General features: G+C 42.6%; 2 protein-coding genes and 1 pseudogene across 8 annotated transcripts; 1 reads left to right on the plus strand and 2 right to left on the minus strand.

Annotated features, from left to right (window-relative positions):
• The first annotated feature begins 638 nt into the window (after nt 1–638).
• On the plus strand, nt 639–19,918 carry LOC101755971. Of its 7 annotated transcripts, XR_002677644.1 has the most exons (13): nt 639–2,168; nt 2,492–2,632; nt 2,955–4,689; nt 5,894–6,114; nt 7,637–8,556; nt 8,712–10,388; nt 14,677–14,922; nt 14,999–15,050; nt 15,210–16,055; nt 16,274–16,359; nt 17,077–17,451; nt 17,641–17,846; nt 17,931–18,543. XR_002677644.1 is itself a non-coding variant. In XM_012846328.2 (6 exons), the coding sequence occupies exons 1-6, from the start codon at nt 741–743 to the stop codon at nt 10,060–10,062; spliced, it is 5,796 nt and encodes a 1,931-aa protein (XP_012701782.1). In that variant the 5' UTR covers nt 639–740; the 3' UTR covers nt 10,063–10,585. The 7 variants fall into 7 exon arrangements, 1 of the variants encoding a protein (XP_012701782.1); XR_002677645.1 differs by lacking the exons at nt 17,641–17,846; nt 17,931–18,543 and adding exons at nt 18,616–18,966; nt 19,052–19,918 and having other exon boundaries at nt 14,677–15,050; XR_002677643.1 differs by having other exon boundaries at nt 14,677–15,050.
• Nucleotides 11,349–15,898, minus strand: LOC101786623 (annotated as a pseudogene).
• A 1,461-nt stretch (nt 19,919–21,379) lies between the features above and the next one.
• On the minus strand, nt 21,380–24,108 carry LOC101756923 (putative receptor protein kinase ZmPK1). The gene has a single exon (XM_004969428.3). The coding sequence runs from the start codon at nt 23,990–23,992 to the stop codon at nt 21,599–21,601; it is 2,394 nt and encodes a 797-aa protein (XP_004969485.2). The 5' UTR covers nt 23,993–24,108; the 3' UTR covers nt 21,380–21,598.
• Between the last annotated feature and the right edge of the window lie 2,282 nt (nt 24,109–26,390).

The raw sequence follows: 26,390 nt of genomic DNA on the forward strand, positions 1-26,390 counted from the left end.
GGCTTAATACATTCGTCTCGCCGTTTAGATTTATCTTAAGTAATGGGTTTTGTAAATAGTCTACGTTTAATACTTCTAATTAGTATCTAAACATTCGATGTGACGGGTGCTAAAAATAAGTCAGTGGAAGAAAACGGGGCCATAAACCGGCTGAAAAGCTGAAACGGCTAATTTGTTGTGAGAGGAAAATACTGTTTGGTGACTGATAAGCCGGCTAAATAAACTGAAGCGAACTGGCCCTACGCATACCTGTATTCGATTACGCGTCACCCGAGTGCGTAACGCATCGCCTTATAGCGTAACCTAGCTTTGCCACCTTTTGTTGCGTTGAGGTGCATAGAGATGGATAATACGCGGGAAATCGCCTTATTTCTATACGCGAGAACCGTAGCTAACCGGACAAACATTCAGAAATTTTGAAACTGTCCCTTCTCGAGCGAAGTCGCACTGTCGCAGCACCCAGCTCACACTCGAAAAGGGTCTGCATCATCCACCGTCCTTCCCTATTATTAATCACACTGCTACGCGGGTCCAGAAACCGTGGGACCCACCTGTCGGCGAGAGAACCTCGTCGCTGACACCTTGCTCCCCTCCGTGTTTACCACCCCCAAACCCTCTCCTCTCCGGCACCAGCCCCTTCTCCGTTGGGAAGGAAACGCGACTCAGCCAACCAGACCCAACCTAAACCCCCCCCGTCGAGCCATCGAGGTCGAGTCGTCGTCGTCTGCGCGAGCCGCGTGATGCCTCCGTCCAAGCCCAAGCGGCGGCGCGGCGGCGCCTCCTCGCGCGGCCGGAAGAAGCAGAAGCGCCTCGACGCGATACGCGACGTCGCGCCGCCGCTGCCACCTCCCCCGGCGCCCCTGGGCGGCGGCGGCGGCGACGACGATTCAGACGCGGAGGGCATCCGCCGCAGCACGCGGGTGCGCCGCGCGCCGGTCCTCCTCGACACATCGCCGCTCCCTTCGCCCCGCCGCAAGAGGCCTCGCCGCGGCGGCGGGGTGAGCGGGAGCGGGAGCTCGCGGAGGGGGAGCCGGGGCAGGGCGCGGCACGAGGTGGATGCCCGGGAGATGGAGGAGGAGGAGGAAGAGGACGACGACGAGGGGAGTGTGGTGTGGCGCTCGCGGCTGAGGGATAGGGTTAAGGGGAAGGCCAAGCTGCAGGGGCGGGCGAGGAGCCTGTGGTTCGAAGATGAAGAGTACGGGGAAGAGGAGGAGGAGGCGGCGGAGGAGGAGGATGAAACGGAGGATGAGGAAGAGGAGGCCAGGACGGTGGTGGTGGACGTTCGCGAGAGGGCTGACGACGAGGAGTCGAGCGAGGAGAGTGGAGGTTTGCAGTCGCAAGGAAGGGAACTGACGGATAGAGAGATCAATTTAACAATCGATTTGAATGTAGACGCACATGATGCAGTGGAGGGTGTCAATGTAGTAGAAAAGGAAGATGGAGAAAAAGGAGAGAAGGTTGGGGAGGAAGTGGTGCCGGCAGAGCAAGAGGAAGAGGAGGAAGGACCAATAGTAGGTGGTACAAATGATCTAGAGGAAGGCAAGGGAGAGGAATTGGTGGCGGAGGAGGGTTTGCAGCGGGAGGAGAAAACTGAAGAGTTGGAATTGCCTGTATTGGGAGGAAATGGTAGCGACGAGTTACCTTGTGATGAGAGTAATGAGGAGGTTAGGGCCAGCAATTCAGGCGAAACTGAGCAGGTTGACATGCAAACTGAACAGATTGCAGAAGAGAGCAACCTGCCTTCTGAGCAGCATATGGAACTGGACCCGTCTGGTCCTGCTGAGCAAGAGGAAGAGGTCCAGCAGGATGAACAGACGGGTCATGTCCCAGATGTGGTATTGGCTGAGGATGGTCCAAAGGAGAGGATGCGGAAATCCCCCATTGCAGATGAAAAACGGGGAGTTAAGGTGGTTAAAGAAGGGAGAAGGTGTGGGCTCTGTGGTGGAGGGACTGATGGGAGACCACCTAAGATTGCGTTGCATGATTCTGTTGACAGTGAGAATGAAGCATACGAGGGGGCTTTGCCTTCAGAAGAGCCCAACTATGATATGTGGGACGGATTTGGTGATGATCCTGGATGGCTTGGAAGGTTGCTGGGTCCAATTCACGACCGCTTTGGCATTGCACGTGTCTGGGTTCATCAGAACTGTGCTGTTTGGAGTCCCGAGGTCTATACCTGCAGTATACACTTTCTCATGTGTCATTTGAATATTTATGCGATGTTGCTTCGGTATTGTTGTAGTTTGGTACTGTTTTACACAGGCTGCAATGCTCTTCTCAATGCTCTTGTTTGTCATGAATTAAATTTCTCAAAATGTATGATGCACTTTATTTTTATGGATCAATATTGCTTGCTATTACTGCTGACTGAATTTGAACAGAACGTGTAGCAGGATAAATAATTTAAAAATACTTTACTGTATTCCATGCTAGTGATACCTATGCAGGGTACTGGGGGTTTGAGAATCCAGTCTTTTCTTCCAAATTTCAGGTTTACTTTGCTGGTTTGGGGTGCTTGAGAAATGTAAGAGCTGCACTTTGCCGTGGAAGGCTTCTGAAATGCAGTCGATGTGGCAGACCTGGTGCAACTATTGGGTGTCGTGTCGATCGTTGCCCGAAAACCTACCATTTGGTAATTGAATGGTTCTCAAAACATACCCCTCCGTTCAAAAATACAATATACATTTGAAGTCAAACTTTGTAATTTTTAACCGACAACTGGTCACATTATATGCATGCTTAGTGTCTAAAAGATATACAATTAGATTCATATTTTGAAATGCTTTCACACTATATTGGTTTTTGTAGCTATAAGTGAAATGTTTCGTAAGAAAATAATGGTCAATGTCTATCATTGAAGGCTGAGTCAAAAAAAAATGCCTTGTATTCTTGAACGGAGGGAGTACTTCAATATTCTATTATTGCCCTAGCATATAACATTTTTGCATGTGCAGCCTTGTAGTCGATCGGAAGCCTGTATATTTGATCACCGGAAGTTTCTTATAGCTTGCAACGATCATCGTCATCTCTTCCAACCCCAAGGAGATAAGTATGTTGAATTACTCAGAAAACTGAAGGTAAAAAAGATGAAGGCAGATGTCAGAAAGCTGTCACAAGATGCATGGAGAAAGGACAGAGAGGCTGAGGAGAAATGGTTAGAGAACTGTGGGGAAGATGAAGAGTTCTTGAAACGTGAGGGAAAGAGGCTAAACAGAGACCTTTTGCGCATTGCGCCTGTTTATATAGGAGGCTCCTCTGAAAATGAAAAGTCATATCGTGGTTGGGAATCTGTTGCTGGGCTCAATGATGTTATTCAGAGCATGAAGGAGGTGGTGATACTACCTCTTCTCTATCCTGAGTTCTTTAGCTCTTTAGGTCTTACACCTCCGAGAGGTGTTCTGCTGCATGGCCACCCTGGTACTGGTAAAACACTTGTTGTGAGGGCACTAATAGGGGCATGTTCTCAAGGTAACAGAAGGATTGCTTATTTTGCTCGAAAAGGTGCTGATTGTTTGGGTAAGTATGTTGGTGACGCCGAGAGACAGTTAAGACTTCTATTTCAAGTAGCTGAACGATGTCAACCTTCTATCATATTTTTTGATGAGATAGATGGTTTAGCACCTTGTAGATCCAGACAACAAGACCAGACACACAATTCAGTCGTGGCAACTTTGCTTTCATTGCTTGATGGTTTGAAATCACGAGGCTCGGTTATAGTGATTGGGGCTACAAATCGCCCTGATGCTATTGATCCTGCTCTTAGGAGACCAGGAAGGTTTGATCGTGAGATATACTTTCCGCTTCCAACCTTTGAGGATAGATCTGCTATTCTGTCACTGCATACGAAAAACTGGCCAAGTCCTATTTCAGGTGCATTCCTGTCACTTATTGCTAGCCAAACTGTTGGATATGCTGGTGCTGATCTGCAGGCAATCTGTACACAAGCTGCGATCAATGCTTTGAAAAGAACCTGCCCGTTACATGAAATTTTGCTATCTGCTGAAAAAGGAATTGAGCAGGGGCGAGTTCCTTTACCATCAGTTCTTGTGGAGGAAAGAGATTGGTTAGCTGCTCTTGCAGCTGCCCCTCCACCCTGTTCACAAAGAGAAGCAGGAATTGCCGCAAATGATCTAGTTTCCTCACCTCTAGATTCTGGTCTTGTACCAAGTCTTCTTAAACCATTGGTACACCTGCTTATTTCTCTTTATTTGGATGAACGTGTATGGTTACCTTTGTCTCTTCTTAAGGCATCTGGTTCTATTAAGGAAGTTGTGTTCTCATCCATGGAAAAGAATAGTGTACCCCGCTCTTTCTGGTCTACTTATCTTAATTCTTTGATCCAACAGAAAGGTATTGCAAATAGAATTAAAATGGTCTTGTCAAGCTGTGGTCTAGCATCTGCACAATTAGGAAGTCATGATTCAATGTTGCCGAGCCATGTTGAAACACAGGAGAATTTTTGTGGCAACAGATCAAATTCCACTGGTTCTCATATGAAGGGAGGGTTACCTCATAAATTATCAGGCTTTCGAGTTTTAGTGGCTGGAGCACCCAGATCAGGCCAGCAACACCTAATTCGTTGCCTACTCCATGGTTTTATGGGCCAGATTGTTATACACAAGCTTGATCTTGCAACTATGGTGCAGGAGGGAAATGGTGATATTCTTAGTGGACTGACACAAATTCTTTGTAAGTTCTAATTTCCTTTATTTTCATTTACTTTTTAAGTGTTCACTGACAGAACAACAATTGACTCTTAATTTGTATTTTTTCTAGCAAAGATGGTGATAATATTTTTCACCTGTACATGTTGTTTATTACTTTATACTATCTACGCATGTGATTCCAACTGATGAAGTGACGATTGGTGCGTATGTCAAATGAATGTCTGCTCAAAAGTAATATTCATACAGGAGTCAACTACAACTATATTCTAGCATTAATTTAGATGAAGTTGGACACACATATTTCTATTGTTGTAAAAGCTGCTTACTTAAGAATCTACAGTTAGATGAAGTTGGAGATGCATGTGTGCTAATTCTTTCTTGGCTAGTCGAGCTTCATCTTTTTCTTTGAGAGTCTGTTGCAGACTATGAATTACTTGAGTTAGTTACCTTTTTTTATGCACTTGGGTTTACTAATTGTGTACCTCATTTATTAATTTAACGAAAAATCACATATGCTCACAAGTTATAGTTTCTTTATTGATTTAATTGAAGGATGACCTATATCTGGTCCTGCACCCTAGGCCGACAATGGTGTTGGTACATGTGGCCACATATGTTTCCCTAACACTGACGTACTTACTTTACTAGAAGAAATTTACAATTTTGACACACCGTGTGTGAGACCCATCAATCATTGTATGACAGTTGATATAACAGTGATGCATTAGTTTAAATTCATAAAACACATCAACCAATTGAACTGTTGTCTTTTTATTGTTAGAAACATGGAAAATGATGTTGTTCCATGTTCTTTTAATTGATGACAAAATATCTATGGCACACATATGCTCTAAAGATTAGTGCCACACAAATTATGATTCGTTATGGATTGAATGGAAGACCAACCTACATCTGGCTTGATGTAATTTACAGACTTGGTTTAGCTTAACCAGTATCCTATTTCAGCCACACTATGTGAGTTTACAAGCAATTTCCTGAGAACCAGTCTATCACAATCGATATAATTGTGAAATGCTGATTTAAATTTATGCAACACATTGAACTGAAGGTCTTTTATCATTAGAAATGAAAATGGTGTTGTCCGCATTCCTTGTAATTGATTAGAAATAGACTCTGTATACTACTTTATGGTACAATTAATTTATTTTCACTGGATATGGGTATGTATTGACATCTTTTGTGTTTGTTTTTCTTCTCTTGGTCAGTAAAATGCCTAAACCTTGGAAGGTGCATCATCTACATGCCTAGAATTGATTTGTGGGCAGTTGATAAGGTCCATAATCAGATAGAAGATAATATGCTCAATATGGGGACAAGCAATTTAGCATCCTCAACTACCAATCACATAAGAAAATGTTCTGAAGTTTGGAATGCATTGGTTGAGCAGATGGATTCCTTGTTAGCTTCTGTATCGATAAGTGTTCTGGTAAGGCTTATATGCACTATCCACGCCACATGCTTTTTCGTTTGTTTTTGTGCATGTTCAGTAGTCTTCTTTTTCTGTAAAATGTTACAATGGAATCGTGCATGGTGAGCTGATCGCATAACAAAAATACTGAGATATTTTAGGTTCTTAACATGTTGATGATGTAATTACTAATTAACAGTGATCGAATAGCCGCTGCAATTTTTTCCACACAATATAATGACCTAATCTGTACAATATAATAATTATCTTAAGAGCCAAAAATGTTCTTCCATCTTTTAAAAAATAATGATCTATGCCAATTGCCAAGGTTCCATCTTGTTTCGGGGCATATTCTGGTACCCATTGGCGATTGCAATACTGAGGATCATGTAGTTACTAATTGGTTTCTTGTGGATACCTTGAATGCATAATTTTCTTTTCGTAGATTTTCATTTTTAATCAATTTGTTGTTTCTCCGCTATATGAAAGCATTGGTATCTAAATTATTTCAAAGTAGCACCGACTGTCTGAACCTGTTTAAGTTTTAAATACTGTTACTGGCCAAGTTTACTGAGGACAAATTTGATAATGTGGTCTGTTCTATGCTGTGGAATAGTTAGCAAACAGAGTTTATACTGATAGAGTAAACTAGTTCTTTTATTGCCATAAAAAGAAGTTACCAATATGTGAACATTTGCAAAAGCAGTAAAATAAACTGTGGCATTGAAGAACCTGCAATGGAAAATTAAGGGGCTGTTTGGCTTATCATGTTAGCCTTACCAAAACTTGGTAATGGCAAATCGCATGTGTTACCAAAATGGAGGCAAAAGAACGGTGTTTGGATTGCAACCATACCAAAGCTTCCAAAACTTTGGGTATAGAATGCGGGGCTTACATGCTATTAACTTTTTAGGGTAAAACTATGGTCAAGCAAGATCCTGTTTTATGTATTTAATTACAAGAAATAAACGGGTAGATCGCAAGGTTAATGCTTTTATGAAATAAACTGATTTGAATGTTGTTAATCTAAAACATTCTGAGTTGCATGCAACCAATGGGCTACCGCCACCTAAGCTTTGACACCTTGTGCTCACCTGCATTTCCCAGAGGGAGATGTGGTTTGGCGTGCCAAATGTTGGTTGCAATCCAAACGCTAGCCAGTTCTTGTTGGTAATACCAAAGTATGGTAAGGTTTATGTAGGTGGTTAACCAAACAACCCCCTAAGACTGATTGAAATTGATAGTTGAGTTGCAAATAGGTTAGAACTCAGAAGTGTTATGTTCATACAACAGCATAAATAGCAGCAACACCGATCTGCTTAATTGTGAGTTTAATATAGATCACTGTTGTGCAAAGGATACTGAGCCAGTTGATTCATTTGTTTGTGAAAGAAATTTTGTCCCATGTGAATGATGGTTATTGCTGTTGGCTATTGTCCCTACAATTTTCTAAGAATTAAGATTGGGTGGTAATATTTTATAGCAGCCTGATTTACTTTAATAATTTATGCACAACATTTGTTAACATTCTGTTTTATAGTCCACTAGTGACCTGAGGTTTCAAGATCTTCCTAGTGGAGTAAGAGGTTTCTTCAGCACACATGTTGTGGATCAATGCCTTGCTTCTTCAGAACACACAATTCCAAGATTTTCTGTGAATATTGACAGCCACTCTAGTTGGGATGAGATGATTGATTCATGTGCTTTTCGGTTATCTCATGACTTGATTCAACATCATGTTCAATTTTTGCATGACAAATCTCATAAGAATAACCATCATGAACAGAAAGAAGTCTTTACTTCCATGGAGATCAGTGCACAAGGTGAACCTAAGTCCAGTGAGAATGACCAACCCATGTGTGGAGTTGCTTCTAGGGAGAATCCAACTCAGCTGGCTGCAAGCAGAGCTCAACAAGAGCCACCACCATCTAATGTGAAAGATAATGTAAAAAATGTTCAGAAACCTTTAGAGGACACTGTGCAAAGATATCCGTCTAGTAGGATTGTAAAAGGCAACGAGACACTTGCTATTGCTGCTTTTGGAATTCAGATACTGCAGCACCCTCAGTTCTCTAAACTTTGTTGGGTTACCTCGAAGCTACGGGAAGGCCCCTGCACTGATATAAATGGGCCATGGAAAGGCTGGCCATTTAATTCCTGTTTATTGCATAGCAGTGCCTCACCTGATAAGTCAGTAAATGGAGGAAACAATGTTATTAAGGGCAAGGAAAAGACTCTCTATGTGAGAGGGTTGGTTGCTGTTGGCTTATTGGCTTATAGAGGTGTCTACGAGTCTGTTATTGAAGTCTGTGCTGAGGTGAGAAAGGTATTGGAGCTGTTAGTTGGACAGATCCGAACTAAAATTTTGGAAAAGAGAAATCGGTTTCGGTATTTTCATATTCTAACTCAAGTAGCTTATCTGGATGATATTGTGAACAGCTGGGCATACACCTTTCAAAGGTAGGCCGGAGCTTTATATTTTTGTTTCTACTGATTCTGTCACTTCGTTCTTAGTGCTTACAGTCAGCAAAAGATTGTTGGCGCCTGCATGCTGCTAATGTAGATCATCGGAAGTTGAGCTAACCTTTTTTTTTTTAATTTGCTTCTATCTACAGATTACATGCTGATAGCAGGACAGGAATATCAGGCACAAAGAGTTCATGCTCCGAAGTGTGTCAAAGTACTAGACATCTTGCAGAAACCATTGTACAAGTTGCTCCATTTGGCAACCCTGCTGAGGTTGAAGACATTCCAGCCCAACACACAGAGGACTGTGAAGTTGTTCCTGGTCCTAATAAGATGCAAGACAATCCAGTTCAGTGTACTGCAGAGCAAGACAATTCAGTTCATCCTGCAGAAACCAATGTACAAGTTGCTCCTGTTGGCAACCCTGTTGAGGTTGAAGACATTCCAGCTCAACACACAGAGGACTGTGAAGTTGTTCCTGGTCCTAACAAGATGCAAGACAATCCAGTTCATTATACTGCAGAGCAACTTGGAACCCATACTATGGTCTGTGATCTTGATGATGATGATGTCACATCTATATCCAGCAAGGATGCAGTGGAACACAATCTTATCCAGTCAGCTTCAACAGAGGTGCATAGGCGTAACCTTACACATGCAGATACAGCAAGAAATGATGGAGAACGCAGTGGAGCAAACAACGATGGGAAAGTGTCCAATTTAACCTATGATGAAGGGAACTGCAGACCAGATATTCAAAGATCTGAAAACCGCACAGAATCTGCTGAATGCTTGAATGATCTGCAAAAGGCAGGAAATTCTGTTGGATCCTCTGCAAGCATTGACAATACAGAAATACCAAGGAACGTTGTTTCTTCTGAAGCTTATGGTGATGATAATGAGTTGAAGAAGAACAATCCTCTGAATGATGTGGAATCAAGTCATTTGATTGATGGTCAACTGCAATATGACATGAATAATCTTTCAGTTCCAAAAGCTCTATGTCTCTACAAATGTTGCTCTGCATGCTTCCGTGCTGTTTATAAGATGGTTCATGATACTCTATCAAATTCTCTAATGCCTAATCTGCATTGCTTAACAGTTGATGATATGCATGACATTCTGTCATCGTGGTGCATGAATCTATTAGCAACTGTTAGAAAATGTTACAGCTCTCAAGATGAGGTGAACTGTGAAGAAAATTTTGAAACAACGCACAATAAAGAAACCTGCTTAGAGCATTGTGCTTGTCAGAGTGATCTTCGTCATCTTTCAAGGGAGTGCATATGCCATTCGGAAAACAACGATGAGACTGGAACTGCAAATACTGATTGCCTATCAGGACAGAGTTTAAGTTTTTGCTTTAAGGATGGTGTATGGATGCCATCAAATCTCACTGCAGAAACAGAACTTCATTGCAGCTTCAGGAGATTCTGCATTTGCTCAATATTAGGAACAATTTCTATGCTAGTCAATTCTCCAGTTGATGAGATTATCTGATGCAGATACAAAAGTACAAAGAGTATTTTAATGCTCTAGGTGCCACAGTTCTGATTTTACCCTGAGTTGGCCCGTCTCCAGTTCTGCACATGTCTCAATATCATCTGGATTTCTTCTGTTGGTTGACTGGAATTTCTCACCCTTGAGGCAACTTCCAAGCTTGTCCTTGTTGCAAATGAATCGCCTCTACCTGCTATGGTCGGTAGCAGAATGCTGACTATTGTATTTGCTTCACAGCCTGGATATATGAAGAGAAGCTAAGATATTCATCCTCAGTTTCTCAATGGAGTTGTTCTGTTGTAGCATTGACTGCTGGAATTCGTATGGTTAGCTGATGATTGATGCCTTCTCACTTCTAATTATATGGTGCATTACAGCTCAATTAAGCAATCTAGTTGATACAAGATTGAATCTTATAGCATTTTAGGCTTTACCTCAATACTGGTCATGCCAGCGGTTGTACCTTGTCCATGCCAGCTATATTAATGCATGTTAAATAGAGAAAATCTGACGTTATCATGCATCCATGAGTTCCATGATCATAGTTCTTCCTCCATCTCCAATTTTTGTCACTTCTGCACATGGCCCAAGCCCTAAACCACTCTAGTTGGGAGAAATGCCCAGCCACAGCGCCTAGGGACTAGGTGACACGGTGCTGTGTTGCTTTGGTGCCACTTAGCCCCGCCTTTTAAAACAGAGTTAGGAGGCCTAGGTGACATCTTAGGCCAAGTGGTAAACTATTTGCACCTACTGAGTTCCTAGTAAACATGCTAAGAATTGATTGGATCAAGGTTTATGGTTTATACTTTATAGGTAGGACAGTATTTTTTTTGGTGGACTAGAGCTAGCAGTGGCAGATCCAGAAATTTTACCTGGTGGAATATTCTTTTTGTCCATGGTTTATTGTGCTATTAACCGGAGCTAAGCATAAAACCACAGCATCTACAGCTTCCACTAGGTAGGGAATTTGTACTTACATTTTGTCTTGAAGAGCATCACACAGCCAACTCTTTTTTAATTAAGCCAGTTAATTTTAAGCTTGTCTTGTGCTGCTTAGGCAGTGATGAACTGAGGATTATGAAAGGTGAATGAAGCAAACAGTTTCCATTTAGGATATCGAAGGGTGTAGTATAGCAATAGCTTTTATATCTCTTTAAGGTAGCTTGTAGATTTTAAAGCACATTGTGAAGCAAAGTAATCTGTGATGTCTTGACTCTCAAGGTTATATCTGCCTCTTATAGTCTTATGGCCCTTTCATCTCGCCTCTTTCATCTTCTTCATATGGGTGATACAACACCGACCAGCGAGAGTGGGTTGCATAGTAAAGCTACTCATACCGCGATGCGGCAGTTTCGAGTTACTTGACCCCTTTTTGTATATTTTTACATTGTAGGCCTCATAAGAACAATGATTAGTTCGTTTCTGGACAGTATGAGTAGGGACAGAGCTCAAGTGGTGGCATCCAAAAATATAATACTCCTTCCCATTTCAAAATAAAAGACATGGTTTGACTCAGCATGGTCTCCTAAACTAGACTTTGACCCTTAATTCCTTGTATATTATAATGTTTGTGGCTACAGAATCATAACCATAAGAAAGTATAAGTTCAGATGTGAATCTAATGATATTGTTTCCATATAGTAAAATTTATATCATCTGAGTCTAATTGTTCGTTGAAGATTACAAGGTTTGAATATTAAAATGCATGCGCACCTTATGAAAAGAAATGGAGGCAGTATGTGACATGGGGTATTAGGAAAGAATCTAAGATGATCAATTCCATACCATTTTCTAGTTTTTGGCAGATCTATGCAGCTCAGGCCCTTATGCAGCTATATAGTTGCCGGGCCCTTTTGCATTAAACTTGAAAAAAGAAAGTGCCATACCAATGGTATTTGGTGATAAATTGTTGCTATAAGTAGAGTGCTCCAATTGCAAGTACGTTTTTGGCTCACCATTTTTTGACGTAAATACAGCGAGGGAGGCCCCCGCTGTGTAGGATTTTATTGAAAACAAAAGAACTAAAAAGGAAACTGTACAAACTGCCAAAGCAGTGAGAGAGCGGAGAGAGGGGAGAGGGCTACACACAACTAAAAACCAAAAGATCAAAACCGGAGGATAGAGCTGATAATCTACAGGAGGTCTATCCAACTAAGGAAAGCTGCTCTTCTTTCTTCACTGAGTCTATGAGCTTGTAGTATACTTTCATCAATGAAATGCTGTTTCCAATCTTGCAAGCTAGGCTGATTTCTTTCGAAGATAAGATTATTCCTCTGCTTCCAAATTTTCCATGCCCCAATTATGAACGTTTCCATATAAAAGGAGTTTGGGAAGTTCATTTTGGCTGAAATCAACATGCCAAAGAAGTTCAGGTGCGTGTTCCAGTGAATGCCAAGAAGTTGCCAGCAGTGTTTACTAAAGGTGCAACCAAAGAAAAGGTGGAAGGCAGTTTCTTCTGTATTTGCCTGACATAAAGCACAATTGTAGTTATTTCCTTCAATCCTATGATTCTTCCTTTTCAAGACGTTTCTTGTGTTCAATCTGTTCATGAAAAGAAGCCAGCAGAAAACCCTTAACTTGTTGGAACACCTTGACTTCCAGATCCATAGGAAAGGTTCAGGGGGGTGGATGTTTTGAAAAGGGAATTTGTAAAACTTGGCTGAAGAATATTTATCTGTTCCCCAGATGTATGACCATTTGTCTCTTGTTCCTTCCTGAATTTGTAGTTCTTGAGTTATGCCTTGGAGCTCTGTGTATTCCTGATATGCTTCCATAGAAAGGGGTAGGAAGAATTGTTGTTCGATTTCATTATTGAGGAGGAATTGGGCCACAGAGATGTTTTTGTTTCTGGCAAAAGAATAAAGCCTTGGAAATTTCTCTTACAGAAGATTGCCATTCCAGAGGTCAGACCAGATGAGGACAGTTGAACCATCACCCACCGTGCAAGTAGCTATGCCTCTAAACAAATCACATAATTTAAGGATGTCCCTCCACCAGAAAGAGCCCTTGTCACTTGAGGCGTGTAGGATCCCTCCATTGCTATAATGAGTGTTCCAGATTAAGTTGACCCATGGAAGATCCCTTTTGTTGTAGAATTTGTCCAAATGCTTGAGTAAAAGTGCATAATTTTGTGTCCTTAAGTTGATTACTCCTAGACCACCTTTCTTTTTGGGTCTCTGGACTTTCTTCCATGCTACCAAGTTAAATTTTTGGGTCTCCTTAAGTTTTTGGCTCACCATTCAGTATTTTTTAATATGGAGGAGTATTTTTTTAGTTAAATTGTTTTGGTGATTTTCTCACATAAGTTTCAAAATATTCTATTAAAAAATTCCATTGAAAAGGAGGTTCTAGTATTTGTCCTTGAACAAAATTATTTTTTAACCTCCGGCCTCTAATACAAGCCCCTCATGATGCCAAACACAATTTTAGAATGTAGCAAGCCAAAAGTCTGGAGAATGCTGCAATTTCATATATCACAGAACATAATGTACAAAACGAAATTGTGGGTTCTCTGCTAAGCATGGTGTGTCTATTTGTCTAATACTGTTTGGTCTGTAATTTAGCTTCTGTTTCATTTGGTTACAGATCATAAAAAATATGCAGGGTGATTATCTTCATCATTGTACACCATGAGGTCTTTTACAATTTGATCCATTGTTGGCCTCGTGCCTCTTTCTTCAAGACATGAAACAGCTATTTTCACCATCACTGTTGCTTGCTCATGCTTGAAATGCCCTTTGAGTCTAGCATTGACTATATCAAGTTCATCCCTCCTAGCGAGCATCTGTTTGACTTCCTGAACAAACTGCATGAAGTCCATCTCTTCGTGATCTATTATTATCCCACTTGAAACCCTTTTCCCAATCACAATCTCCAGAAGAACAACTCCATAGCTGTAAACATCGACCTTTGCATTGATTGGCAAATTCTGAGCCCATTCTGGTGCCATGTAGCCCATTGTGCCTCTCATATGAGTGAAACTGAAGCTAGGACTGTCTCTCTTTGATAGCTTGGACAGTCCAAAGTCTGCTATCTTTGCTTCAAAATCTCGGGTCAGCAGTATGTTTTCTGGTTTTACATCGCAGTGGACAACCCATTCTAGACATTCATGATGGAGGTAAGCAAGGGCTCCTGCTGTTCCCAAGGCAATCTTGAATCTTTGGTTCCATGATAGCAATGTTTCAGTGCGATTGTCACTGAAAAGGTACCTGTCCAATGACTCGTTTTCCACATACTCGTACACTAATAACCTGTGTTTGCCCTCTGAGCAAAAGCTTCTTTATTGCCACTACTTTCTTGTCTCCAAGTATTCCTCTGTAAACTGTACCACTGCCACCTTTTCCTAGCTCTTCTTTAAATTTACCTGTTGCTTCCACCATCTCACGGTATGTGAATCTCCTGAATTGGCTTGTTATCATTTTGTAACCTTCCTCCATTGACTTGGGTATGTTGTGCATTTTGAAAAGAAAGTACCACCCCGTTATGATGAAAAGCAGCTCAATTGTCCCTAATATAGCAGCAAAGCCGTAGAAGTATATCCAGTTTATGTTATCAGCATTTTTCATGTATGCATCTTCGGATATGAGCATAACCTTAGCATTCTTTGGGCTGCAGGTAAGACTGGAATGTCTGGAGGCTGAAGATCTTGAAGTGCTTTCTTAGGAAGTTTGACGTATTTGTCTCCGGGAAAATATGGATAAACCTGGCCATTGTAGAGTCGATCTTTAGTGTAACATAGACCCTCACCAGCTTTGTATGTGAAAGATAAACAAAAGCAGCTGTCCAGGCATATCTGCATGCATTCTTCAAATGAGATTGACTTGTTTGAAGTCAGATCAAAACCATAGAAGTCACCATGAGGTATCTTGACGAACTAAAATCTTCTCGTTGTTGTCCACAGTTGACGCTGAATGTTGGCCTGCATCCTTTGTTCCAGTTCTTCGGATCATTCATCTCATATCCTGGAGGACAGTTGCATCTGAAACCCTGTGAGTACTCACATATTCCGTTTTTTCCACATAACCCATGCACATAGCACATCTGCAGTAAAGCCTCCCCTGTGATAGTCCAGTTGCCATTTGCTGCATTCGAGCTGTACATTTTGACGTTGTCATCATAGTTGATAGTGATCCTTCTCTTGATCGCAGGTCCTGAATCTGAAGCTGTCATCTTGAACCTGTCGCTTGACCGAAATATGCCTTCGTTGTCCAGAACTGCAATCTTGCTGCTGTTGAATCTAGTCCTGCCATTTTGCAGTGCATTGTAGTCCGGACTTGGCCAGTATATGCTCGTGATATCCGGTCCATTGTACGGGAGCCGCAGGACGTTGTCATTGTCAAAATAGAGGATATGATAACCAGATGGAGAGACCAACTTCGTCTCTCTCGTCAGATTCTGTGAAGGAAGCAAGGTGTCAGTGGGCGAATCGAAGCTCTGCCATACTACCTGATCAGTGGAGGCCCTGATGACAAGGTTGCTGCTGTTGAGGAGAGCTACTGTGGTGTGCTTTCCCCAGTTCGTCTTGCTCTCCCACACCGTGGAGCTGTTGACATCGGTAAGGAGCAGGTTCCCTGCTGCGGTTAGCTGTCCAGACAACAGTCCTGTCGGTGGCGTGGGTGAACCAGATGGAGAAGTAGTAGGCGTTGGTGCCTTCTCCAGATGAGTAGAAGCCGCAGGAGAAGGTAGTGTCAGGAGAGACGAGGAAGATCTCACCGTGGTCTACTCGCAGGGATGTGCCTGTGCCCCTAGCCAGCCATGGGGATGCACTGGAGCGCAACGGAATTGAGAGGAATGAAAGAAAGATTGGGTGGAGGAACCAGTGGTTATTGGCTGCCATCTTTATCTTGTTGGAGTGAGGACGGGAAGAAATAGATCCAGCTCTCCTGTGCAGCCCGTGTGGGGCTCCTTCAATCATTCCTGCCTCTTTTGCCAGTGCTATGTGTCGAGCTACCTACCCCACCCCTTGGTTACGACTGGAAGGACGGCAGCAAAAGGTGAGTTTGCGTGGCTCGCACTGCAATAAGCACTTAATGAGCATCTGCACTATACAGATCCCGTCTCGTGATCTTGTCTGGTACTATTTAATTGTGGGGTCATGACTTAGCGAGCAACCTTCTATCTTTTCCTCATTCCTCTGCAGTCCGGACACAGAATGAGATTTGTTCTGTAGAAAGTCCCTCCTCAGAAGCTCACTTTACTTTTTTTTGACTAGGAAAGGAATTTTCCTTCCGCCTAATCTTTGATGTGGCTTTCCTCTGTGTCCACAGAGGTCTCAGGCGTGCTGTTCTTCGATAAGAGGTGAGGTTTGTTGGAAAATGATTGACCCTGACCTATTAACCTAGTATCTATCACTGTCCCGCTGATTGCATGAAGTGGTTAAATTGTTTTATATCGAGGAAGGTTGTTAGATTTGTTAGAAAACGTAAATCTTGAACGATTTGTTTCTTCATTGATCTTTGTGTGGGGATCTCCACGCGATGACCACAGCTTCGTGATGTGATGGTTCACTGATTTCTAATCTCGTTTACCGCAACTCAAAAATATTTGACTGCACGTGGTTCTTGCGTCTCCCTGTTTTGTCGTGATGTTTTTTGGGTGCTGAAGAAATAGAAAATGATTCTGCTTCCTACCAAACTGATCTTTCTTGTGCCTTCTAAGCACGAATCTGCAGCTCTCGTGTACTGGAACATTGGGTCAAAAATTGAATGTTGCTTGGTCTGTCCCAATTATTTTACATTACTCCCTGATTAATTAATAAGTTCTGATGCTCATTAGTTACTATGTCCTAGGAATATTTAATAAGATAAACGGTTTATTTTGGTCTTAGCCTACCATGGATAGTACACATGTATTATATATATTCAGTTTCGCGCACATTTAAGCATGTTAGTTTGCTTAGTTCAGTAGTTAATTTGACTAACCTACCTTCCTTTGTTTAAATAGCATGCATCATTATCTAGTATTCTGTTAAATAAGAAATTATGTATTGCTAACATTAACTCCACCAATACACAGATGATGGCTCTAGGGTGTGTCAATATCTTGATGCACCATGGGGGTGCTTTTTCAAAACAAGATGAACTAACTTACGATGGAGGTGATATCACTCTTTTTCAAAAAATTGACAAGGACGAATTATCATACTATCATTTAGTACAGCTGGCCAAAACTGTAGGCTTCAAGGATGGCGACAATCTCTACTATGCCATTCCTGGTCGTAGTCTTGATGAAGGTGGTATAGACCATCTGAAAGATGACACTTCTATTTCTGAAATGATGAAGTATGCAAATGGGGCCAAGTTTTTAGAGGTTTACATTCAGCGTAACGAACATGATGTTAGCGGCTATCCAACTGTTGGTGATGCCGCCCAACAAGACAACACTGATGAGGTATTACTTATGTTTCACTCCATTTAATTTTAGATGTCAAATATGTTTTACTCAACAATTGTTTGAGCAATATTTGATTGTGTGTATGTATGTCGTCCAACTGCCATGATTTTGAGTTGCGCCTTTGTGTTCTAATTGTACCAAACCAAAATTTTATGTCAATATAACTTATCAAATATTATTTCACAGAAATGGCCTGTCGTCCAAGAAAGAGAGACATCCTAGTCTTATGCCAAGAAATGGAACGACGTAGAATAAAGCTTTTGATGGCAGTGCATGTTGTGCGCCTGACATGCAATTCACATATGCACTAGCTGGTTGGGAAGGGTCAGCTGCCGATGCAAGGGTGCTCCGAGATGCCTTGGCAAGGCCAAATGGTCTCAAGGTTCCTCGTGGTGAGCGATATTAACTAAGTGCACAATACTGTCAATATACACAGAATGATTATAAGAAAATAAATTGTGCTTTGTGCAACGTAGGCTGCTACTATCTCGTGGATGCTGGGTACAAGAATTGCGATGGATTTCTTGTTCCATATCGAGGACAACACTACCACCTCAAAGAATGGAGTAACCCACCTACAAAAAAGGAGGAATTGTTTAACATGAGGCACTCGTCAGCAAGAAATGTGATAGAAAGAACCTTTGGGTTACTAAAACTACGTTGGGGTATAATTAGAAATGGATCCTATTACCCTATAGATACCCAAAATGGTATAATCCTTGCTTGCTGCTACCTGCACAATCTCATACGACAACAAATGAGTTCTGATCCATTTGAGGCACAAGTGGATGCCTTCTTGGAACATGAAGGCAGCACCGCAGGTGTGATTGACCGTACTGAATCATCAACGGAGTGGACAGAATTTAGAGAGGGTGTAGCAAGTAAGATGTGGGATGCATGGAAAGCAAAACATCGGTGAAAGATGTGCTTTAGCTTACATCTACATGTAGCTTGGCTTTTGTAGCTGTCTCTTTTGTTATGTTTGTTTAATTATTTTCCAATGCTGTTCTAAACTTGAAATTTAGATAATGGACTGAGTGTCATGGCTTTTGTATCAATATATATCTTTTATTCTAGTGGTTCTATATACTTTCAATGTCTGTACACTGAACTTCTGATATGTCATCTTGTCATTTTACTTAATTTATTGGTATAAAATAGACAAACAAGGGAAGCAAACCTATAAGGCTAAGGAAGAAGAGAGAGGAGAGGCCCTGGACTGCAGAAGAGGAAAAGGTACTTACTGATGTACTGTATGAAATGAATGACTCTGGATGGAAGGTGGACACAGGCCATAAGTCTGGATACCTTTCCTTCATTGAAAAGGAGCTTGCTAAGAGACTACCAAATGCTCATATTAAAGCTGACCCTCATATTCAATCTAAAGTGAAGACACTGAAGAAGCTACTGTCTTATATCTTGGATATTCAGCAGTCTGGTAGTGGCTTTGGCTGGGATGATGAGAGAAAAATGGTTGTTGGAGACAAAGACCAATTCATGGGCTGGGCAAAGGTACAGTTGGTCATGCATACATTCATCGTAATTCGTAATTTTGTTCTAATGTCTTTTTGATAATGACAATCTAATATGTCTGCAGAGTCGGCCTGGAGCAGCAGCTTTGTATGGGAAGCCCTTTGTGAATTTTGATAAGTTATTTGAGATTTATGCTAGTGACTTGGCAAAAGGAGCGAAGGCTAAAGGACCTGGAGATCAATTTGACTTGCATGAAGAGCTATCCTCTGCAGATGTGACTGAACAAACCCAACAGATCGACAGTGCAGTTGACTCCCATTCACAACCACCATGCCATGGTAGCTACTCATCAAGTGGAGTTAAATCTTTAGCTGGTCGTAAGAGGGTGATTTTGGACGATAATGTCCTTGCCTCGGAGTTTTCAAATATTTCAAAAGCACTGAACACTCTTGTGGAAGCTGAAACAGCAAACGCAGCTGCTATGAATGCAATGCAGTCTGCATTTACCCTGGAATTTGAGGCTCAGAAGCGGACTGATGAAAGGAGGGAGCAATTGTTCAGTGTGCTTAAGAAATTATCTGGCTTTAGCCGTGATCAAATCGTGAAGGCTGTTCTAGTGATTGGTCAAAATGAGAAACGGATTAATCTGTTGTTTACCACGCCTGATGAGTTGAAATCTGAGTTTGTTCATCAAGTGCTCAAAAGGCCTAAGAAAATATAGAATTCTGGTGCTCCTTTTTTCTGTAGTATAAGTATTGCCATAATGCCCAGGTGCTAGGTACTCGTCAACCATGGTTGACCGAAACAGTGAAGTTCATTTTGCATTGGGTCAGTTGTTTATTTTGTAGCCATGTGCTGTCAGAAACAAACTTGAGTTCCTATCACTTGGAGCCATGGTGAAATTTGTGTTGTGCACTGAATCATGTACAAACTATGAATATGTACAATGTGCATTCTGTATGCATATGCATAAAGTGATTGCTAATCTGAATACTGTTTGCCCAGTTATTTTTTTACACGCACGTATATGAGCATGTTGAGGGTAACAGTGAGATTGCAGTTTTGTATTTTTATGTCATGTACAAGGCTATTATGATCATCTGAAATTTTATTTCCATTCCATATCCTATGTCATGCCAAACATGGGCATCAGTTTGAAGCACATATCCTTATCCCTAACCCTCCTTTTTTATCCCACCTCATTTCCCATTCCCTTTCCCAGCCCCTATCCAAACGCCACCTTACAAGAATAGCACCGGTGGTAGCATCCGTACATTTTCGATGTGCAGAAATGGACACCAATCGGGCTCACAAGTCGGCCCACTTGCTACCAACCATGGCAGCCCAAAACTCCCACGTCACCCTGCCATGGCCTGGCCGTTGCCCGGCGCGCCGCCGCTCCTCCGCCGGCGTCCGCGCCCTCTCCTCACCGGCCCCGCTGCGTCTGCACTCTGCAATGAGCGTAAGCCCTCTCGTCCTCTCCACCTTCCTTGCCGCACGCGGCTGCTGCTGGCACTGCCCTCATTAACTATTGGTACCCATCGGCCTCGCCGGTTTCTGTTCCGGCCAGCGCTGGCGGCGTGCGCGCTTGGAGAAATTGCTTGTTCGTGGATTAAAGCTATGAGCGTTAGCATAAGGTCCATTCGAAACAATATAGCCCCTGCGCACTTTTTTGATCAATAAAGAGCTTTCGGGCTTTCGGCAGTAGTGCTGCGTGCTGCCTAGAATGCCAACCATATAAATTTGTTTCTTTTCCCCCGAAAAGGCCAACCATGAAAATTTGCGGTGGCGGTTATGTGTCGTTATGATTTGGTTCTGTTTCAATACCTTATAGGTTCCAGTTCTGGAGAAAACTAGAATCAAGTTATGCTTGTTTTCAGAATTCAGGCGACATAAAAGGTGTCAGTTGCCTGGTAATAGCTTCTGGATACCTCGATTTTCTCCAGTTTTGATATTAAAAGATAGGCAATCACTTATTATGAGTTTCTACAGAACCCAGAATTGAATTTATCATGCTATGGTAAAGAGGCAGTTAATACTCTTATGGAGGCAGTTCAATGTTAATCAGTAGTTAACATTCATCTGTCCTGATTCAGAAAAGCATAAAAGGTATACATGTTTACCTATTGGACAAAATACTGTATTCAATAATTCTGGTGTAGCAAGGTGGGGTTAAAGGCCACAAGCTTCGCCATCAGATTAGCTTGTGCAAGGTGGTGGCTCCATTTTACTGCTGAAAAAAAATTGTTTCCAATAAATTGTGTGGATGCTGCATCCTCAGGTGAGAAAACAGTTTCCTTTGATGTCTTTTTGTACAATAATATCCTAGGAGTGTATTTTTCTATTGATGGAAGTGATAAGAATTTTTAGTCTTTCTGAACATGATGTGCTGAAACTTGTGATGGTGAAAATGTTTAGGGAGATGAAATTCTCGGGATGCGCTTCTCCTCTCTTTCTCTAATTGGCAAATGTAATTAAAAAAAGTAACTGCCAGGGTTCTAGTAGTATCGACATTACTACATTCAAAGATTACAATCTCCACATTTTACAGTACATTCATTCAGCCAGCTCTTTTCATCTTGTCTCACTGTTCCTATACTAACATGATCAAAGGTACACTTAGCATGAAACTTGTTATGCCTGCAGCTCAATTCTTTGATTCTGTTGCAAGTTAATATGAATAAGCAGGATGGTAGTCGTCTTCATCATCACATGACATGAGCACCTTGACAATTTCATCCATTGTTGGCCTCTTGCTTCTTTCTTCGAGGCATGAAAAGGCTATTTTCACCATTGCAATTGCCTGCTCCGTATCAAAATGGCCATGCAACCTATCATCAACAATATCACTGACATTCCCGGAAGATAGAATATGTTTAGCCTCCTGGACAAACTCCAGAAAATCTATTTGTCTTTCCTTTAACATTATGCCATTTGAAACCCTAATTCCAGTCAAAATCTCCAGAAGCACGACCCCATAGCTGTAAACATCAACCTTTGCATTGAGTGGCAAGTTCAATGCCCATTCTGGTGCCATGTACCCCATTGTGCCTCTCATGTGGGTGAAATTGAAGCTAGTGCTATCTCGCTTTGCAAGCTTGGCCAGTCCAAAGTCTGCTATCTTGGCATCGAAGTCTCGTGTTAGGAGTATGTTTTCTGGCTTCACGTCACAGTGAACAATCCACTCGAGGCATTCATGATGAAGATAAGCAAGGCCTCTTGCAGTGCCTAGGGCAATCCTGTACCTTTGGCTCCAACCAAGCAGACTTTCAGTACTTCTCTCACCAAAGAGGTACTTATCCAGTGACTCATTCTCTACATACTCATATACTAATAGCCTGTTTGTCCCTTCTGAGCAAAACCCCCACATTCTGACTAAATTTATGTGATTGATTCTTCCAATAAGGGTCACTTCTGCCCAGAATTCCTCCTCTCCCTGGCGAACATTTGTAAGCCTTTTTACTGCCACTATCTTCTTATCTTCAAGCACTCCTCTGTATACGATTCCCGCGCCTCCTCTTCCAATCTCTTCTTTGAACTTTCCAGTTGCTTCCCTCAATTCTCGGTATGTAAACCTCCTGAACTGGTTTGTTATCATCTTGTACCCATCCTCCATTGATTTGGGTATGTTATGCTTCTTGAAGAAAAGGTACCAGCCTGTCACAATAACAAGTAACTCTAGAGCTCCCAGTATTGCAGCAAAGACATAGAAGTATGTCCAATTTATGTTGTCCTTCTTTGTTCCATACATGCTTGCTGATCCTAGCATGATCTCGGAACCTGGTGGTCCACATGTGAGGCTTTCCTGTTTAGAGATATAGGGTATCAAACTATTTGAACTTTTTGGTATTTTCATATAGTTGTCTCCAGGGAAGTATGTGTACACCTGACCATTATAAAGTACATCTTTAGTGTAACACCAACCATCTCCACCCTTGTATGTGAAAGATAAGCAGGTACTGGTGTTCAAGCAGATGTTCCAGCATGCTTCAAATGAGATGGATTTGTTGGAGGACAGATCAAAGCCATAGTAGTCACCATGAGGTTGCTTGACAAATGTAAAATCCTCAGTTGCTCGGCTTTTGTCAATCGAGAACATTGGTCTGCATCCTTTGTTCCAATTTGTTGGATCAACCATCTCATAATCTGGAGGACATCTACATCTGAGACCACCAGAGTAGTCACAGAGCCCATTCTTTCCGCATAGGCCGTGCACATAGCACATCTGTATTACAGCCTGCCCTGTGACGTTCCATTTCCCTGTTGATGCATTCAAGCTGTACATTCTGAAATTGCCATCGTAATTAATTGTGATCCTTCTCTTGATTCCTGGACCTGAATCTGAAGCCTCTATCTTAAACCCATCACTTGACACAAAATTACCCACATCATCTAGAACTGCTATCCTGGTGCTATTAAACCTATTGCGCCCATTATTTTCTGCGTTGTAATCTGGACTTGGCCAATAGATGCTTGTGATCTCTGTGCCGTCATACAACATTCGCAGGACGTTGTCGTTGTCGAAGTAGAGGTGATGGTAACCAGAGACTAACCTTGTGTCCTTTGTCAGGGTCTGCCCCGGGAGCAAGGTGTCAGTTGGTGAATGGAAACTCTGCCACACGATTTTGTTGTCAGAGTCGTTGATCACAAGGTTGCCGTTGTTGAGGAGGGTAATTGTCGTGTGCTTGCCAGACGACGTCCTGCTCTCCCACACCCTGGAACCGTTGGTATCTGTGAGTATCAGGTTGCCGTCGTGGTTCAGTGATATCCTGGAGCCATATTTGTTCACGGGAGAGTAGCCACTCTCCGCGGAGTAGGGGTTTGCCGTCCAGACGACGGTTCTATCGGTGGTGCTTGTGGTGTACCAGATGGAGAAGGTGAGAGCATTTGTGCCAAGCTCGTGGAAGCCGCAAGAGAAGGTGCGGTCCGACGAGATGAGGAAGACCTTGTCATGATCCTCTCCTCTGATGTGTGAGCCGGTGGTCATGGTCTGCCATGGCGAAGCACCGGAGCAAATCTGGAAGGAGAGCAACGGAAGAACGAGGAGATAGAGCAGCGTAGCCATTCTTCTCCGTCTCAGGGAGCTCTTTTGGCTGTGGAGGCGTAGGGCGGTAGGGGTACAGGTTGGTAGCTTTATCTCTGCTTTAGCTCCTCGCAGTGTAGCTAAGATGACGACACGCATTGGCGCATATACTGAGTTCGATGCTGACTTGAACTGGTTGGAAACTGACCCGAGCAGGGCAAAAACTGCAGGCGGATCCAGGTGTGTACACAATATATTATTCCTGTGCAGTTTCACTTTGGTTTTGGATGATGTCTACTGATGGGGACGTTTTGCATTTGTGGAGGAGGATAAGCGACAGCAGGAAAGACATTGAATAATTGTCTAATAGACCGGTGGGGTTGTGTTTCTGAGGCTCAGACGATGGCCTTCAAATTGATATTTGTGTGAAATTGAGTGCTCGAACACTTGCATAAATCATTTTTTTTATCAGAGTCAAAGCTAAGTGGCTAACTATATATTACCAAATGTTTGATGCCGTAATAACAGATCTGCATGCCAGATCTTGTCCGTGCCAAGTGTTTACTATTTGATAATTGATGGACTTATCGTAGCCAACAAGAATGCTACGAGCCTACGATTGCTTGGGAACCTAAAGTATTTTTTTTCCTTTGATGCTACGTTGATCACGTGAGTCAAGTCGTTCACTATTCGAAGCCATTTTCCTCGGTTAGCATCGAGCATCTTGGAAGAAGGACGGATTTGACATCAACCGGTTCCCCGGCCGTGAAACGTGCGCGCCGACGGCGTCGTGCGCAAAATGTGCAAGCCACATGCATCACTGTATTTCTGCTTTGTATAACGTGATATATGTCGTCTGTAACGAACATCTCTGTTTGATATATAAGGCTGTATCTTCGTTAGCAAAAGTAGAAAGACAATTTGAACTTTCTTATTTTCCCGAGGAAATTTCAAAATCCACGGCAATGTTTTTGTCAAGATGCAAGTTCTTCATCTGGAAGCCGTGTCAAAGTGTAGTTTGGGTTCCATGACTGAAAGATATCTTTACGACGAAATAGCTACTAGTTTGACGGATCGACTTGTAGAATCTCAAATCGCTGTTCCTTATCACTAAATTTTTTCCTAAATAAAGCATCCATTCATCTTCCTCTCCACTTCATCTTGTCATTATCTTTTACCCTGTGGGCATCTTAGCAAGAATAGGCCACGATTTTGACTGCCTGGTCTGATCCTGCAGGAGCAAACCACGCGATCGAATGGTCCTCGCTCTGCTTGGTCACACTACTAGTCTATGATACCTATACACATCCATGTGTGATCGCAAGGCACGGACATGAGTTGGAGCTTCTGACCTTTTTAACGGCGATGCCACTGTCACCGAGCCAGTCCCTTTCTTAAGAGTGATTAGCGCGGGCTTAAAGAAAATTGCAGTTGTTGCGCCTTCAGTTATTCTATCACCCGAGAAGAGCATCTCTGTTGTGATTCGTGAACAACGGAACATTACCTCTTATGCTCAACAACTTACTTTCACATTTTGCTATTGTAGTCTACCGGCTTCTTTCGTGACGTTTGCGTGGAGGACTGCGGTTGGTTTTAAGCTGGCTGAAATCTCGTCGATCGCCATCGCACGCGACACATCGCTTGCAAGTGGTAATCTTTTTTTCTCCATGTCATGTGACAACGTCAGTGCATTTATTGAAAACATTGAACGGATCACCGATCACCCCTGTCTGTGTTCGGCCATGTCCTGCTTGCCGTCGTCTCGCCAGTACGAGTCACGATCCATTGGATTCCGGCTCGGTCTGAGCAAGGCTTTGGCTTTGCCTCTCGTTATCAGTGTCAGCGAGTCGGTCTACTGTGCACGACCACGCGAAGAGACCAAGTACGGTGAAGCTGTATGTTTTCAAACGTCGCTTGCTTGCTCGCTAGTTTGGCTATTACAGCACTTCTCGTCCACGTTGTAAACCCAGTAAAAGAAGAGAAAAAAGCTCGATGGCTAGGAATATTCCTAATGTGGTGATTAATGGCGTTCCTTGCGCTAAGCCGCTAATCACATTCGCGTACACCATACAAGCAAACTCTTGTCCTCGAAAAAAACACACACACAACATTTTGGTTTGGGGGCCCAGCAAGGTCACAGAAGTATTTCAGCCAGCTTCAGGCCCGCCCTCCCCTGATCCGCGCGCGCCGTGCCGAGCGAGCGAGAGACTGCCAATCAATTTGGCAGCCCAAAAGGATCGGCCTTTTCTTACGGCCTGGCACCAAAAAAGGATCGGCCTTTCTTAACCCTGAGCCCGGAATTTACTTTCGAGAAAGGCCCCGGATTCGCCGCTTGGCTTTTTCTTAACAGGTCGCGTACTCCTGGCCTTCTTTCCGTTCCGAATTTGGCCAATCGCCGTTTGCAATAAACCAAAACAACTCGGCTTATAGAAAAAACAAG

Source organism: Setaria italica, chromosome V, assembly GCF_000263155.2.
Source record: "Setaria italica strain Yugu1 chromosome V, Setaria_italica_v2.0, whole genome shotgun sequence".
Taxonomy (NCBI): domain Eukaryota; kingdom Viridiplantae; phylum Streptophyta; class Magnoliopsida; order Poales; family Poaceae; genus Setaria; species Setaria italica.